The 15,260-nt window shown below is 44.6% G+C and overlaps 1 protein-coding gene across 1 annotated transcript in view; it reads right to left on the reverse strand.

The window, feature by feature from the left end:
* LOC116862533 (PDZ domain-containing protein 2-like) overlaps positions 1-13,382 on the reverse strand; it is a 91,761-nt gene extending 78,379 nt beyond the window's left edge. The window contains 3 exon segments of the mRNA XM_032849859.1: positions 631-763; positions 3,698-3,840; positions 12,882-13,382. Of these exon segments, the coding sequence (XP_032705750.1) occupies positions 631-763; positions 3,698-3,840; positions 12,882-13,337 (732 nt within the window). The 5' untranslated portion in view covers positions 13,338-13,382.
* Positions 13,383-15,260: the final 1,878 nt, after the last annotated feature.

The raw sequence follows: 15,260 nt of genomic DNA on the forward strand, positions 1-15,260 counted from the left end.
TTCCATGCATGAGAACGAAGCCTAGTTGCTCCCTCGCACTAACTCCTGAGGCCTGTGGGCGCCTTCCTGTCTTATCAACAGCAGAGGGGACCGTGGAGCAGAAGCAAGTGGGCTCAGGTCCTCCTCTTTCTGGTCACACTACTGAAGAAGCCTGCAGCCTTTATCCAGGGCACTGAGGCTGGTGACACCAGGGGACAAAGTGGATGCTGGGGGCCCAGGACATTGGCACCCTTTCCTCCTCCAGGACCTGGGAGAGGTGCAGCTCCACACCTTTCCTGCACCCCTGCCGCCCAGTGGACATCCATGTCTCCTCTTTGGCTTCTCCCTGGAAGAGGTGCTACTCTCTCTACCTTGTCCTTCTGTCCTCCCTACCACCCCCCCGCCCCATTTCCTTAGTCCTATTACTGCTCTTCCTTCTACTAAATATTTCAGCTCAAGGCTGCTCACATGGGCTTGTTCTGGAGAATCAAGGCCGTTTAAATGGCACCGGTAAACTTGCAAGTAGGTGTGGAGTGAGTGTGTGTGGCACAAAGTGTGTGTGAGTGTGTGGGGGGAGGGCTCAAATCCAAATTCACCACCGATTTTAATATTAAAAATATTAAAAACTAAAACCAAAAACAAACTACCTACCTTGCTGGCTACCACCAGCTGAACCATTCCAGTGGCGGAGCGGAGAATGGCCACCGCTTCCTCATGGGAGAGCCCCACCAGTAAGTGACCATTGATTACCAGCAGCTCATCTCCTAAGGACAGTCTGCCGTCCCTGAGGAAATGGAGACGGGGGGGAAAAAAATCCCTTGTCAAGATATTCTGGACTTGAGAAGGGACATTCTCCTGGAGCTGGGGAGGGTCGTGAGAGGGCACAGTTAAAATCAGGCTAAGGAAAAAGCAGAGATGGCCAGCAACAGTTTGGGCTGGGACGTTTCCTTTGGTCTGGCTGGGTCCCGATGCCCACCTAGGGAAGCTCCATGATTTCACACGATCACCTGGCAGCGAGCAAGCTCTTAAGTCACTACCATTCCCTGCATCAACCTTAATGAAATGCCTCCCGTCCAGGGGGACACAATGACAGAGGAATTGAGACCCCCAAGGTTTTTGGATAGTCTAGTCATTCCATCCATTCTCAATCCTAACGCCATCCTGTCCTCGCAACTGAGTTGGCAGCTTAGTCACTGAGCTAAGCGCCCAGACAAAGGTATCTTAGACTCAACAGAAAGCCTTCTCTAACCTGCTGTCCTCTCTCTTTCCAGGTGACATGGCCCTGGCCAGATTTCCTCTGTGGCACCTGGTGCGCTACAGATGTGCATGTGCTTGTGGTCCCCCCGCTCCCAACACACACACAGAGTTATAGGACCTTGAGGATAGAGCCTCTCACCGCCATTTCCATCCTACAGCCTGGCTTCCTCAGGAGGATGAATACAAAATTGAACAGACTGACCAATTGACTGCTATTGCAGGTATCAGACCTGGTCTACAAATGTGTTCCTTTATTCCTCCAAAGTAAATTATAACTAACTTAAAGCTTCCTTCCCACTGGGCTGGGGCTGCCTGCACTAGGCGGGGTCAAGGTCCTGGGGTGGCACACTTGCCAGGGCATCGTGCAGGTGTCCTCAATCATGATGGATCAACAGTCCAGTGGGTTCCCGTTGAACCTCCAATGGTCTAGTTCTCCATGATCCCAAAGGGGCCAAAGGTTTTTCATCTCCATTGTTAAATATGGTACAGGAAATCTGAGGGGGGTGATCCCTAAGCCTAGGGTTCCACCATCCCCCCTGAAGGCTTTCCATCAACACCCAAGGTGCTGCTTGGGGACCTTTGCCTGTCTGCAATATTCCTAGATTCACGCAGCTTTCTCTCCAATCTGTCGACTCTTTCCACCTTGGTTTCTTTCAGCAAATCAACCAGCTTCTCTCCATCCTTTCCTCCCTCATTAGTTTTCCTCTCAGTTCTCTAGGGCATGCATTATAATCTTTTCCATGAATTTAGGCTTTCACGAAGATATGAGGCATCGGAGACTTCTGATAGCCTCTGATTTCTGTCCTTCAACAATCCTTAAAGCAGAAAAATACTAAGAACCCTTTTAGTTGCTTAGACTGAAAAGAGAAGGGGAATAGGAAGCCAACAGAGAACCTCAAGGAGGCATGTGGGTGGCCACCAAGAAAGAGAGGGATTCAGGACTAAAACAGAATACAAAGTTCTGACCAGTGTTCTTGAACTTACTCAAGACCATCCCTACCCCCTTCCTTTTTCTTATTTCCCTTTTCAATTCCATTCGTCTCATCTCCTTTTATTAGCTAGAATGCCCCACATTTGAATTATATACTCCAGAAGCAGAGAGATACATGCACACAACTCCAGGCTAAGGGTGAAGAGAAAATGGTGAAACCCACTAGAAACAGCCCAAATAGAAAACAGACAAGAACAGTTCTATATAAGTTTATCTCTGGGAACAGGAATTTCCCAATTGTCAACTTTCCAAAGACATGCTAGAACCTAAGACCTAGGATTAATGGGAAAATGGTTATCTGATGGGAGTTCCTCAAAGCATATCTCATGTGGGAAATTTAGTGATGCTTTTCTGGATAAAAACTAAGGTCTTAATCCTTCCATAATGACTGCTGCCCAGGTAACTGACAAGTGCAGTCATTCTTATCTCTAGTTGTTAGCATCTTACTCTGAGACTAAAATTGGGACATGACACACATTGATAGTTTGTACCCTTGACCTCTCCTTTGTCTTCCAATCTTTGCCTCTGGTTCCTTCAGGTCCACTTCATGAGATATATTTTTCAAAGCCGTCTCGGTCTAAGGCAGGCCAACGCCACTCTGGTTTGCCCTATCCCCCTTATAGCGATGATACCTGGACTGAACCCCAAATTCCCAACTAGGTTTACCTCCCTCATCTGGGAAACTCTACCTTTATACACTCACTGCATATGTGAGGGCACACACATGTGCATCCACCCCAGCGTGCCTTGCCAACAGTAGACACCCCATATACACAGAAGCAATCAGCTAGCAAGGCAAAAGCACGCGTACAGTTTGGGACAGTTACATCCTTATAACTCCAAATGGACTTCTTTGTACATGCTCTGCCTAAGCACTGTCATTCTTCCTACTGAAGACGATAGCTAAGATTAAAAAAACATGTTTTGAAGTATGAATTGTTCAGGTCACAAGGAGAAAAATTCACATTTACTTTTTTCCCCTTGGCATCTCCATGACACACGTATATAACTGCGTGTTGAATCCTGGTGGACCTGACACAGCACATGAACTGCGGTCACATTTAAAAGCAATTACTTTCTCAAGTCATTAGCCATGATCTTATGGGGGTTAAGATGTCAGGAATGTGGTGTTCTGTTGCGTAGCATGATTTTAATAGGGAACCACATATTACCAGTATCTCAAAAGTCAGGATAAGTAGCCATCACTTGAAACTCAAAACAGATTAGAAAGAAATCTGATCTCTTCTTCTGATTCAGAGGAGCCTGCACCAACTCCAGCAAATTACCCACTTCCTGTGCCCAGAGGTGTGTTTAATTGGAACTGCTCATGCCTGATTTTCTTCCATGCTCCAGCATATTTTATATGAACTGTAATTACCAGGGCTTTGACCAAGTGGAAGAGTCCTATGCCCAGAGGAAGGGAAGGGAGAGGATAAGGAGGCAGAGAAAAAGGGAGAGTTATCTAGTCACCTGTGAGCGGCACCTCCTTCCTTCACTTGAGTGACAACGATAGCGTGAGGTGAGCGCTTTGATCCTCGGCCTCCACTAACCTGAATTCCCAGCCCATCCGATTCTTTAAGCAGCTCCATCTTCCATATCCGGCCAACTTCCTCCTTCGAAGAAAGAGTGAGCACACTATGAAGTATATGGACAGACACATGGCGTTGACCCAGGAGAGTGGAACTGTTAGGTCAAGCCAAATACCCATCAATTGTCAACAGGTGTTGCAGATGACCGCAGAAGAAAAAGCTCCGTGTGCTGGATCGGAGTCTCTAGCTGCCAGTCCTGTCTAACAGAATGTTCTATGATGACGGAAATGTTCTATATTTGCATAATCCAACAGGGAGTCACTAGCCACATATGGCTATAGAGTGCTTGAAATGTGGGTAGTAGCAACTGAGATGCTAAATGTTTTACTTCATTTGGTTTTAATTAAATTAAATAGCTACCTGTGGCAAGTGGCTAAATATTGGATGGCAAAAGTGATTATCCAATTTCCTGACCGGGATGCTGTTAAATAAATCTTCTTCTGCCTGAAACCTGGACACCACTGTGTGTGTAAACGCTGGCTGTGTCTGGGTTCCATTTATTTACACACAGCTACTAATTAATAAAGGAAGATGAAAGAAGATGAAAGGAGGGCAAAGATAGGCCTTGGTGCTGGGAGACGTCAACTAATTTGAGCCCAGCTCTGCCACTTAGTACTGATGAAAGTCTTTATGCCTAAAACCCTTTCCTTGCCTCTAAAGTGGGGATAATTATGAATACTTTCAGGTTTGTCATTAGGAGTAAATGAGATGTTTATGGAAGCAGCAATGCTTCTGGCACCTAGTAGAGACATAATAAATGTTGACTGGTAACGTTATATTATCTGTATATGCACATACATATGGTAGAACCATCATACTGTAATATATCCAATGGTACTGTAATAGTGCTGCATTGTAACAAATAGTAGCTACAGTTGCGGTGAGTGTAGCATAATGTGGAGTTGCCCAATCACTACGTTGTACACCTGAAACTGATGTAACATTGTGTGTCTACTATACATCATTAAAAAAAAAACAAAAACCCATCATGTTGAATTGAATCTCAAACCTCCGTAGAACATAAAAATGAGATCTTTGGTGGGAGAAACCAAAACAGGAAATTAATTGATGAGCTTGTTATTGGCTTCTGTAGACATTGGTCTATACACTCTTTAAATACATTAAAACATGCTTCAACCCTTATAAAAATCTATTCTTTAAAAAAACTCATCGTGTCTCTAAGTCCTCTGGACTGCTGGTAGTTTTTCTGCTTTGGTTAATTCTTCACTTGACTCCCTATTTTACCCTGAGGATGCAGACATGAGCCGATGTAAAATGTTTGAGTTCCTTCAGATACTTGCTTTTTCAGAGAAATGAAAGCAAAACCTCCCAAGGTGATTTACTTTGGGGGGGGGGTCTTATGTTAGGCTAACTCCTGTAAGTTCTTTTTCTCTCTAGATCTATGGGTATTGGTCACAATGCATTCCTCAACATATAAAACAAAAACCATGTCCTTTCCTCATCCATCACGAAGGTCTGATGGAACCATTAAGGTCCAATATGGACAAAGCCATCCTCCTCCTAGAAAGAGGCAACCTTCCCATTTAAGCTGCATACAAAACAGGAAGAATGTGAGGTATTCAGAAAATCTGAAATACACACCGTCAGAGACTAAAATGAAACTTTATGCAATAGTAAAAAAACCAGATGTTAAACAGTCATGGATGTGCAGCAATAGGAATGTCTGGGGAAATTATTAACAGACAGCGACTTGCTGGATCCTCTGCTTTCTCCAGCACAGCCGTGCTCCGTGGGGGTCCACGGCTCCGGGAACGTGCAGTGGTGCCAACGGTCTCCCTCATCTGCTGACCACAGACAAACGATGCCTGTCTGGCCAAATTTAACTTCAGAAGTCACTGGCTTACCACACTCGTTCATGAACTTGTCAACAATCCCTATATCATCCAGTCACTTCACTTTGGACTCCATGGTTTTTGGTTTGTTGCCTCTGACCTCTGGAACACCTTTTTCTCTTCTCCATTCAGAAATAACGTCCCTGGCCTTCAAAGCCTCTCACAGCTCCACTATTTCCAAAAAGCCATCCTTGAGAGTCAGTGCTACTGATGAGATGGCAAATTTCAACACTTCTAGTATATGAGGTGCTGTGGCCGAGTAGATAGCCCAAAGGGAACAAATTCAGGGATGTGCTGACTAGCTGTTGTCCTGGCTTACTGGGGTCCCACTTTAGCACGAGGGTAGACCTATGGCTGCCTCCCTGGGCCTAACAAAGTAGCTGAGAAACTACGGCATAAAGGTGGCTTGAGATGTCCTTTCCATGGAAGATATGCCATGGCTACTAGGGTCTTAAAGATATGGGACAGTGTTCCTTCTTTGCCCAGTACAGAAAAGCTGTGAAATCCTTTCCCCAAAGCAACAGGCAACATTATTGGAGTCCAGAAATGAGCAAATCCATTGGGTTTTTGCCCAAATTAGTAAAAACCTATCCATCCCATTACAAGCTGCACCATCATCTCCCCCATCTTACTGTCTTTTTGTTAAACAGAACATGTTATGTATGGTTTACAGAGTATGACAATACTTGATACACAATCCTTTCTCATTTTTAAATGCTTTTAGAAATAGAACTTGTGGTAAGAGACATGCAAAACTATGATCATGGAGGAAGAGTAATGACTTAATGTATCCTCGTTATGAAAGAACTAAAGACAGTTTTCATTAGGAGCACTCACGTGTCCTCTTCATACCCATATACACATAAATGGCTGAATGTAAAATAAAACACATATCTAAAAAAAAAAATGGCTTCAGAGGGCAGGGATGACCAATCTGTAATACAGCCCCCAAGTACGCTAATCAAGAAGCAGATCTTCGTTTTCACTTTTATCCAGTAGCATGAGTTTTTCCCTCTATAACTGAAAGTAGTAACTCAAGCGGGGAGTTCAAAGAAGTCCATGCAAGTTTCCCTGCTCTGGAATTTCTTGATCATCTAATGAGGAGTTCAGAGGTACACAAAGGAAGGCACAAACAGGAAGAAAGAGGCAGATGTTATCAGTCTCAATTGTCCAACTGTCGGCATTAAATCTAGCTGCCCCCGGCTAAAAGCAGTGTTCAGTTACAAATAATATCGGCGTCTGAAGTTTATGAGGCTAAACCTGGCACTGGCAAAAAATCAACAGGCCAACTTAAATATGATAATATGAAGTATATTTCCAACTGCCCCCTTACAATTCCACTTGGGTATCTAATAACACACTTCAGAATGGTCAAAACAGGACTGCCCCCCTCTCACTCCTGGCTTTCCCACCTCCAAGGGAAAGGCACCATCATCTGCTTAAGCTAAAGAGGATATGCAAACTAAAAGCCCACAAGCTATCCTTGATTCCTCCTTTGATTTCCTATATGCAAATCATAAGCAAGATCTGTGGGTTCTACTTGCGAAACACACCCACATCCATCTACTTCTGCTCTCTGGCCACCACCGCTGCCAAGATCATCAATATCTCTAGCTTGGGTTAGTACAGTAGCCTCCAATCTGATCTCCCTTTTTATTTTTTGTTCGCCTACAATCTCCTATTCTCCATTATACATCTAGGGTGAATTTTTTTTTTTTTTAAAGATTTATTTATTTTAGAGGGAGAGAGAAAACATAAGCGGGGACAGAGGAAGAGAGAGAGAATCTCAAGCAGTCTCCCCATTGAGCATGGAGCCTGATGTGGGGCTCGATCCCAGGACCCAGATATCATGACCTGAGGTGAAATCAAGAGTTTGCGGCTTAACTGATTAAGCCACTCAGGCACCCCTCTAGGGTGAACTTTTAAAATACATACATCATGATGCACTCAGCTTAAACCTTCCAACAGCTCCTACTAGACTCAGACTGGGGTCTGAATCTTTGAGATGGCGCACCCAAACCTCTCCATCCAGTCCCGCCCATGCTCCCAAACCACCTCCTCGTGCTCTCTCCATCACACACTGTGCTTCGGTCTCTCTGCCCCCGGGGACACTCCATCACTCCTGCCTAGGACAGCTGCAAGGGCTGGCTCCTCCCTGGAAATATTCCGCCCCCAGATTTTGCAAGGCTTCCCTTTCCTGACACTCAGGCTTCAGCTCAAACATTGCCTCTTTAAGGAGGTCTTCACTGGTACCTATTTCTGCTAACTCCCCACCAGGATGCAGCCCAGGCACCTTTCACTTTACTGCTTGTTTCATTTATAGTACCTGTTTCACCACATAATGTTTAGGTTCAGCTATTTGCTTGTTAATTGCTTGTGGCCCCTTCTCTGTGATAAATGCACCGGGATAGAACCTTGTCTCTCATTTATCAACGGGTTCTCCAGCAACTAGAACAGTGCCTAGCATATAACAATATTGCATAAATTCCACGGAATTAACAAATACAGGATGTTTATATACTAATCTTATGGTTTTTCAGAAGTTATTGAGAGTGACATTAAGAGGCTTGCCCAGATGGGAAACCTGCATGTTTGCCAATGTTTAGTGTGTGAACACCCAATCCAGTTGTAGAAACGACTGAGTTCTGAAACAGATCCTGTCTAGACAGATGGCTCAAGCCTTTGCTTCCTTTTACACTGGCTTAAAGGGCAATGAGACTCTGTCAGCCTGTTGAGAATAAGCCAAACCACGCAAAACTGGTTGCCATGGACTTTTGTATTAATGCTGTCAAAGTGCTACCCTTTCCTATAAAACGGCAATTACTGTGTGATGCTCACACAGGCATCTCTTCAGAGAGGCAAAAAAAGAGAAGGGATTTATTTACAAAACAGAGGTGGTACATTAAAGGGAGCTGTCTCAGCAGCATTTAAATGACCTCATCTTCTGCTGGAACCAAAAATAATATTTCACAATCACATCTTTTCTCCAAATGTGAGAAGAAACATCATCCAACTAGAATTTTACTGCAGCATATCGTCTGGCACTAGTTGCAGACTTAGATTCTGAGGCTGTTTGTCTGTCCCTTCTTATTTACAACTATCAGTCAGAAATGAAAAGATATGTGACCCATGTCAGAGCTGTGGTTCTGGAGTCATCAGACCAAAATGTTCAGTTTATGGGTGAGGAGATGGAAGCTCAGAGGAAGAACGGGCAGCCTGATGGCCACAGAGTGGGGGAGGAAGAACTAGGGGTAGAACCTGGTGTCCCGTCTCTCAAGCCCGGAGCTTCCAGATGCCTTCATTAATAAACATCTGCAGAGCACCTACAGGTGCAAGGCAATGAGCCAGGACACAAAGACAAAAAGGTCCTTGCCCTTCCAAGTCTACTGGCGACACGACAAGCCACATGGTAATTAGAGTATGTGGGATTCATGCATTGATGAAGACCGAGAAGGGGCACCGTAGGAGCCCAAAGAGGAGATATCTAGAGATGGGACAGATGGCAGAAGGGTCACGGAAGCCTCCTAGAGGATTGTGTCATGGTGTTTTGTCCCCCAGAAGCGGAAGAAGCTAAGCTGCACGGGGGAGGGGAGGAGAAACCGGATAGCAAGAGCAGCAAAGGTTCAGAGGAGACAGTGAGCACAGTCTTTTGGAAAAAATTGTGGCTAATTCAGCCCAAACAGGGCAGGAACAAAGCAGTGAGAGACTAAGGCAAAAGGTTAGGTAGGGATCAGACAGTGAAAGACCTCCTGAGCCTCACCGAGCTACGGAGTTCAGGTATTACTCTGAAGGTAAAGTGGACCCACCCAGAGGGCTTACGCTGTGGAGTGTGTGAGTGCGCACGCGTGCGCCTGATGCACTCTTTAGAAAGTTCTCTCTGGTTGCCACGGGGACAGCGGATGACGGGATGACACTGGACAGTGGGATGGGCAGCAGAATACTATGACCGCCCACGTGGGAAATGAAAGCAGCTTGGCCCAGACAGAGAGCTGCGGGAGTGGGAGAGAGGAATGAGGTGTGTGGGGAGATCCCAAGGGGAGCCGGGACGGACAGGACTTGGTGATCAGCCGGACAGGGGGGAAGGAAGAGGGCAGCATTCCAGTTGACTTCAGGATACCAACTGTCCCAATTTGCTGGGATGAAGGCATTTCCTGGGATGTGGGGTGGTCTACACAAAACTAGGGAAAGTTCTAGACAAACCAGGTGAGAGACTGCTAGTTGGAATCTCAGGTTTCTGGCTTGGGCAACTTTACAGGTGGCAGGACCTGGAATACCGGTGCCGGCTTGGCGGTGCGGGAAAGTCATGCATCGAGTTTTAGGCATGATGTGAGATATGCAAGATGGAAATGTACTATAGGCTGGTGGTGGAAAGCTCGGGGTGGAGGGCACAGGAGAGAGGTAAAGGAGCAGACACGGACTGAGAAGAGACATTACCACATAGAAGGATAGAAGTTCATCCAGTGACCATGGAGGGGCTTACTAGACTAGGGCCATCCTCATACTGTTTCTGCTTGATGCAAACATCAGGGAGGACTCAGGAGATGTCCTGGGTGTGATCAGGGTGAATTACAAGTGTTAGGGGGAGACCACAAATGGACCCATAGACACACACACCAGCTATGAATAAATCTGCCTGGCTGGCAAACAGTAGGATTCTTTTTTTCACTGTGATGTGACTAAGTTGTATGTATTTTTGACCATGCTGCATTAAAAAAACACACATCTGTAGTAAACAGGCTTGCAAGAACTTTCCCCTTGGATGAGCAATGGTCTTCCCTAGACAGGGAGTAAGGAACTCTGAACTCAGTTCTAAAATTTCTTATCTATGTCCTAAGAGATTATGTTTTAGACAATGGGCCCACTTTTATAGTTTAAAAGATTAATCTGGTTGCATATGTATTATTATGTGTTAATATTTTATAGAAACATATGGCTTTTTAAAAAGAAGATATTTATTAGAGGAAACGTGTCCTATAATTCTGTTAAAGGGAAAGAGGATATGAAAACAAAGACTGAAGATTTATTTTCATGTTACAAATAACAGTCTATGAAAAAGAAGCATCTGACAAACAAAAATGGGCTGAATGATTATAAGCCTTTTCTGTAATTTATTAAGTCTTTGTAGATATATTAAATCATTAATAAAGCAGAAACAGAACAATGCTGACATGTTTAATCTCCCATTATTCAAATGGAATGGAATTTTTTACCCCAAGGGCTTAAGAGGTAAATACCTAATTTTTGTTTTCCTGGAAATTCCATTTTAGTATGACCTTGGGCTCATCCCAGAATAAAAATAAAAATCTCCTCAGCCCAAGAACCTACAGGACCTTCTGTGATGGTCTACTGGTTCCAATCTGGGTGCTACCTGGATGTGGGGGAAGCTGTGAAGACCTACTTCTTGCCAACTCAATCAATCCGGGGTACGTGCATCAAATGATGATGCTTCTGGGGTTGAAAAGGGTGCTAAAATTTATTCATGCCTGAAAGGATGTGTGGCCCATGCTGACTTTCTAAGATGGAAAGTATAACCCAGGGTCAATATTCAGCCTACAGATTACGGACAGTTATGAAGAATGCAAATTCCAGAGGGCAGGTCTCTTCTTTCTGTTGGCACGTAGTTTTAGAAAAATGTCCCCAAAGCAAAAGACCTAGTTTTTTTTTTTTTAAATCACCATTTCATTTATATCTTCTTGAACATTTGACCTTGAGTGCAAAAACCAGGCAAAGAAACTCTGATACGTGTAGCCTTCAGATAGTCTAATCCAGAAATTCAATTTTATGTTACAGCCTTTAGTTAAGATGAGCAGAGAATAGTAGCCTCTTAAACGCTTTTTTTTTTTTTTCCCTTTTAAAGTCATTTCCAAATTATTTCCAAATGAAATCCTGTTCTTTGGACTATATATGAGATTCAATCTCTTCTGGAACTTAAACCTTCAAAATTATTAAGAGAACCAACACTCCCTAACTTACTCACTCTAGGCTTTCTGTGTATTCATAATTTAATCATTTGGAGAAAAAGTCATATCCAAGTAGAGTATTACCAATAAGAAACACATTATAATCTTATTGCCCTTAATTCTTTTTTGAGAGGGACCATAAAGTTTGTAGAGAATCATTGATAGAGACATTACTTTTTTCTTCTCCTTCATTTACACATTCCATCTACAAATCATGCCTCCTCTGGGTAAGGCTTTATGAAGATCACTGAGAACCTCCGAAGAAGGAACACGGTCCTCCGAGAGAGGGGTTATTTTAATTCCTCTCCTCTCATTAAACAGATCAGCTGTGATTACAGAGAGATGCGTGAAACAGCCTTACTAGAAATTCTATTCACTGCCAGGGCACCATTTCAGCAGTATGCAAAGCTGAACTTGATACTTCTTCTGTGCCCATTTTCTATCTTTCCAACTTCCTCTTCCATCCCAAAAGGGTGTCTCATGGAGGGACTCAGAGAGGAAACCAATCAGAAACCACGTAGCAAGTAACTGCTTCATTAGGAACCCACAAGAATATGTGCCAAGAGGAATCTTGGAAGGAACATGCTTACCCTAGAGCTATTTCACTTCAAGAGAGAATGCAGGTTATAACGAAGGAGGTGGTTTGGGGCTAGAAGTGTACCCAGCACCATTCAGAGTATACCACATCTGCTTTGCCTTTAGGGAAGACTAACCCTGACCATCACAGCTGGATATCAGAGTATCAGAGACTTCTGTGAAATTTCTAAACTTCGCTGGAATTCAGCAATTTAATAACATGAACCCATAAAAATGTCACTGGTTTTGAAGTGTTAAAAAGAAAAGCAGATGCTTCTCTGCATGGTGAACATCCTTCCTGTGTAGTGCTGAGGCTCAAATGTTCATGCTATCAGCTGCCACCACGAATCCTTGGCCTTGCCGTGGCAATTCCACTGGGGACGGTAGTGATAAATAATGATGCGGTTCAAGTACTTTATCTGGGGCTCATATGACTCAAATTATGCCACAGAAGGCTTGAATTTTCCACTTAGCATCATTCAACTAGCTCTTTATTTAAGTAGGACAAAATGATTTGAATTTTTTTTTTGTTATTGTCTGTCCTCCGACAATTTATCATAATAAATGTGTTGGCTTCTAAATACAAGGCCATCTTAGATATATTTTCTAAGCCTTAAAAGCAACTTCAACAGTATTTCTTTTAAAATTCAGGCTCTATAATCAAAGCAAAGCTTACCCGTGCCAGGCAGTCACTCGATTGGAAGTCTGTCTTCCCAGATTTTGAGAAGCGGCGTTTGTCATTGCTTGTGGGTAGAGAAGCATCTGTCTTTGGAATGCTATGCTCCGTCCCTCTGTCTGCTTCTGAACTGTCTAGATGGGATCCGGCCAGCTCCTTGAGAGGTTCTGGGCCATTTTCTAGCTCAAAAGCATGACCATTTCCAAGTTCAGGGTCTGGGCCATTGTCCGACTCAGAGATGGGGTCATTGTCCAACTCACAGCCAGGACCGCTCTTGGGTTCTTCAGTGGCCTTCTGGGGAGAAGGCCTGGAAATGACTCCAAACTTTCTTGCTCGTTTCCCCTTTTTCACAGCTTGGTCACCCAGCTCCAAGGTCGGTGTCTCTCCTGGTTCAGAGCTGTTGCTACTGCTGCCATTGTAAGGAGAGTGGACTTTGTGCTTGAACCGGCGCAGCATGATCAGGTAGATGAAGCCGCCATTCCAGCACTGTTCAGCCAGGTAACTGCAACAAACACAGACGTGCCGGTTAACACCCCCAGAACAGCGTTCTTGACTGGCGCATTGGGCTGGTGCACTCAGCAGCCCACACGGGACCCATGTGATTAACCACCTGCCCAGGTAACCGAGGTACTGAGCTTCCTACAGAGGCTCAATATGCCATTGTTTTAATCTACATAGTTGCTGATGTGAAAAAGAACCCCCAAACAAACCAAAACCCCCATGAACTAGATGTTACTAAAGAAAACACCCTACAGTAGGTAGTCAGAAATGGACTTTTCTAGTCACAGAGCCAATCTTAACACGGGATTAAAAAAAGCAGTAATTCTCCATTTCCTCAACGATGCCTTGTATTAGAATTATGCAAGCCTCGCATTTACATAGTTTATAAAAAAATTTTTTTAAAGACTTTATTTATTTATTTGACAGACAGAGATCACAAGTAGGCAGAGAGGCAGGCAGAGAGAGAGGAGGAAGCTGACTCCCCACCGAGCAGAGAGCCCAACATGGGGCTCGATCCCAGGACCCTGAGATCATGACCTGAGCCGAAGGCAGAGGTTTTAACCCACTGAGCCACCCAGACACCCCTATAAAAATTTTTTTTAAGTGAACCTGCCCCATGTGAGGCTTGAACTCACAACACCGATATCAAGAGTCGCACTGAGCCAGCCAGGCACTCCTCCATTCATATGCTTTTGCCACAATTACTCTGCAAGTCCCCGGGGGAAAGAACAGCTGAAACAGACTGAGGAGAAATGTGAGGTTCTGCTCTTAGGATCAAAGTATCAGCTGCAGAAGAAGGACCTCTGCCTCACAGCACTGAAGTGAGAAGAGAGCAGAGGGGGAGGGTGCTGGCTGGGATCAAGATGCAACCGATAAGCGGTCAACGGTCCGCTACATTGAACGCACGTCAAGTTCACTTCCTGATAACGGTTCTAGTTCGGGTGGTTCCTGGCGCACAAGGAGTGTCATTTTCAGTCGGGGTATCGCATTAAGAGGAACCCCAACATAATGAGAAACATGCAGACATGGGGTGACTGGGACCAAGAAGCCTGTTGGAAACTGTGTCAACCAGGAAAAGTGAGAGGGGAGAGGGATGCTTAGCTCAAAGCAGACAAGCCCGGCTTGGGTTGCGTTTCATGCACTTGAGGAGCAGCAAATGCTCAGAAGCAGGAAATCACATAAATGAGATGAAGCGAGTGAAGCCTGACACACAAGAACGGCTCCAAATCTCAAGGACTAACCGTAGACAGAACACCCAACGAGATAAGTAATTGGTGGTGTTCAGGACCATTAAAGCTTCAGCAGAAAAACCCACACTTGCTCCAAGTCAGGAAACCAGGCTAGGCTAGACCCTCCACTCACGCCGCCCAAGCTAAGGACACGCAAACCCCAGATGAACCCAGGGAAATGCCTTCACCATGGAACGCTGTCACATTCTACACATCACCCGGTCACAAGCAAAGAATGTCAACAATCAAACCCTTAACGAGTTGGACCTGCTTCCAGTCTTCATGTGCCCGCAAAGAGAAAGCCAATGTCCTCAATAAGTGAGAAGCGGAGAACTTTTTCAAGTATGCCAAGCTAGCTGCTCTCTCCCAGGCCTGCAGCTCAGACCTGAGAGCTGGGGCAGTCCATATGCAAGAAGGAGCCAGGTTATAAGGAGAGGTGATCAGCTGTGTTTGAAATGTACTAAATTCTGGGCCAAAGCCATGTTATCACCCACACCTAATGGTCAGGTTAATGCAATGACAGTGCCAGTCTCACTGAAGAAGAATTTTTACCACGAAGTAGAGTGAACAGAGAGAGGGGTCCTCAAACCACCTCCAGAATCAATAAAAACTTTCTTTGATCCTGGGTTATAAACCATGGTAATGAACT

This window comes from Lontra canadensis, unplaced genomic scaffold (genome assembly GCF_010015895.1).
Source record: "Lontra canadensis isolate GAN:19392208 unplaced genomic scaffold, GSC_riverotter_1.0 scaffold254, whole genome shotgun sequence".
NCBI lineage: Eukaryota > Metazoa > Chordata > Mammalia > Carnivora > Mustelidae > Lontra > Lontra canadensis.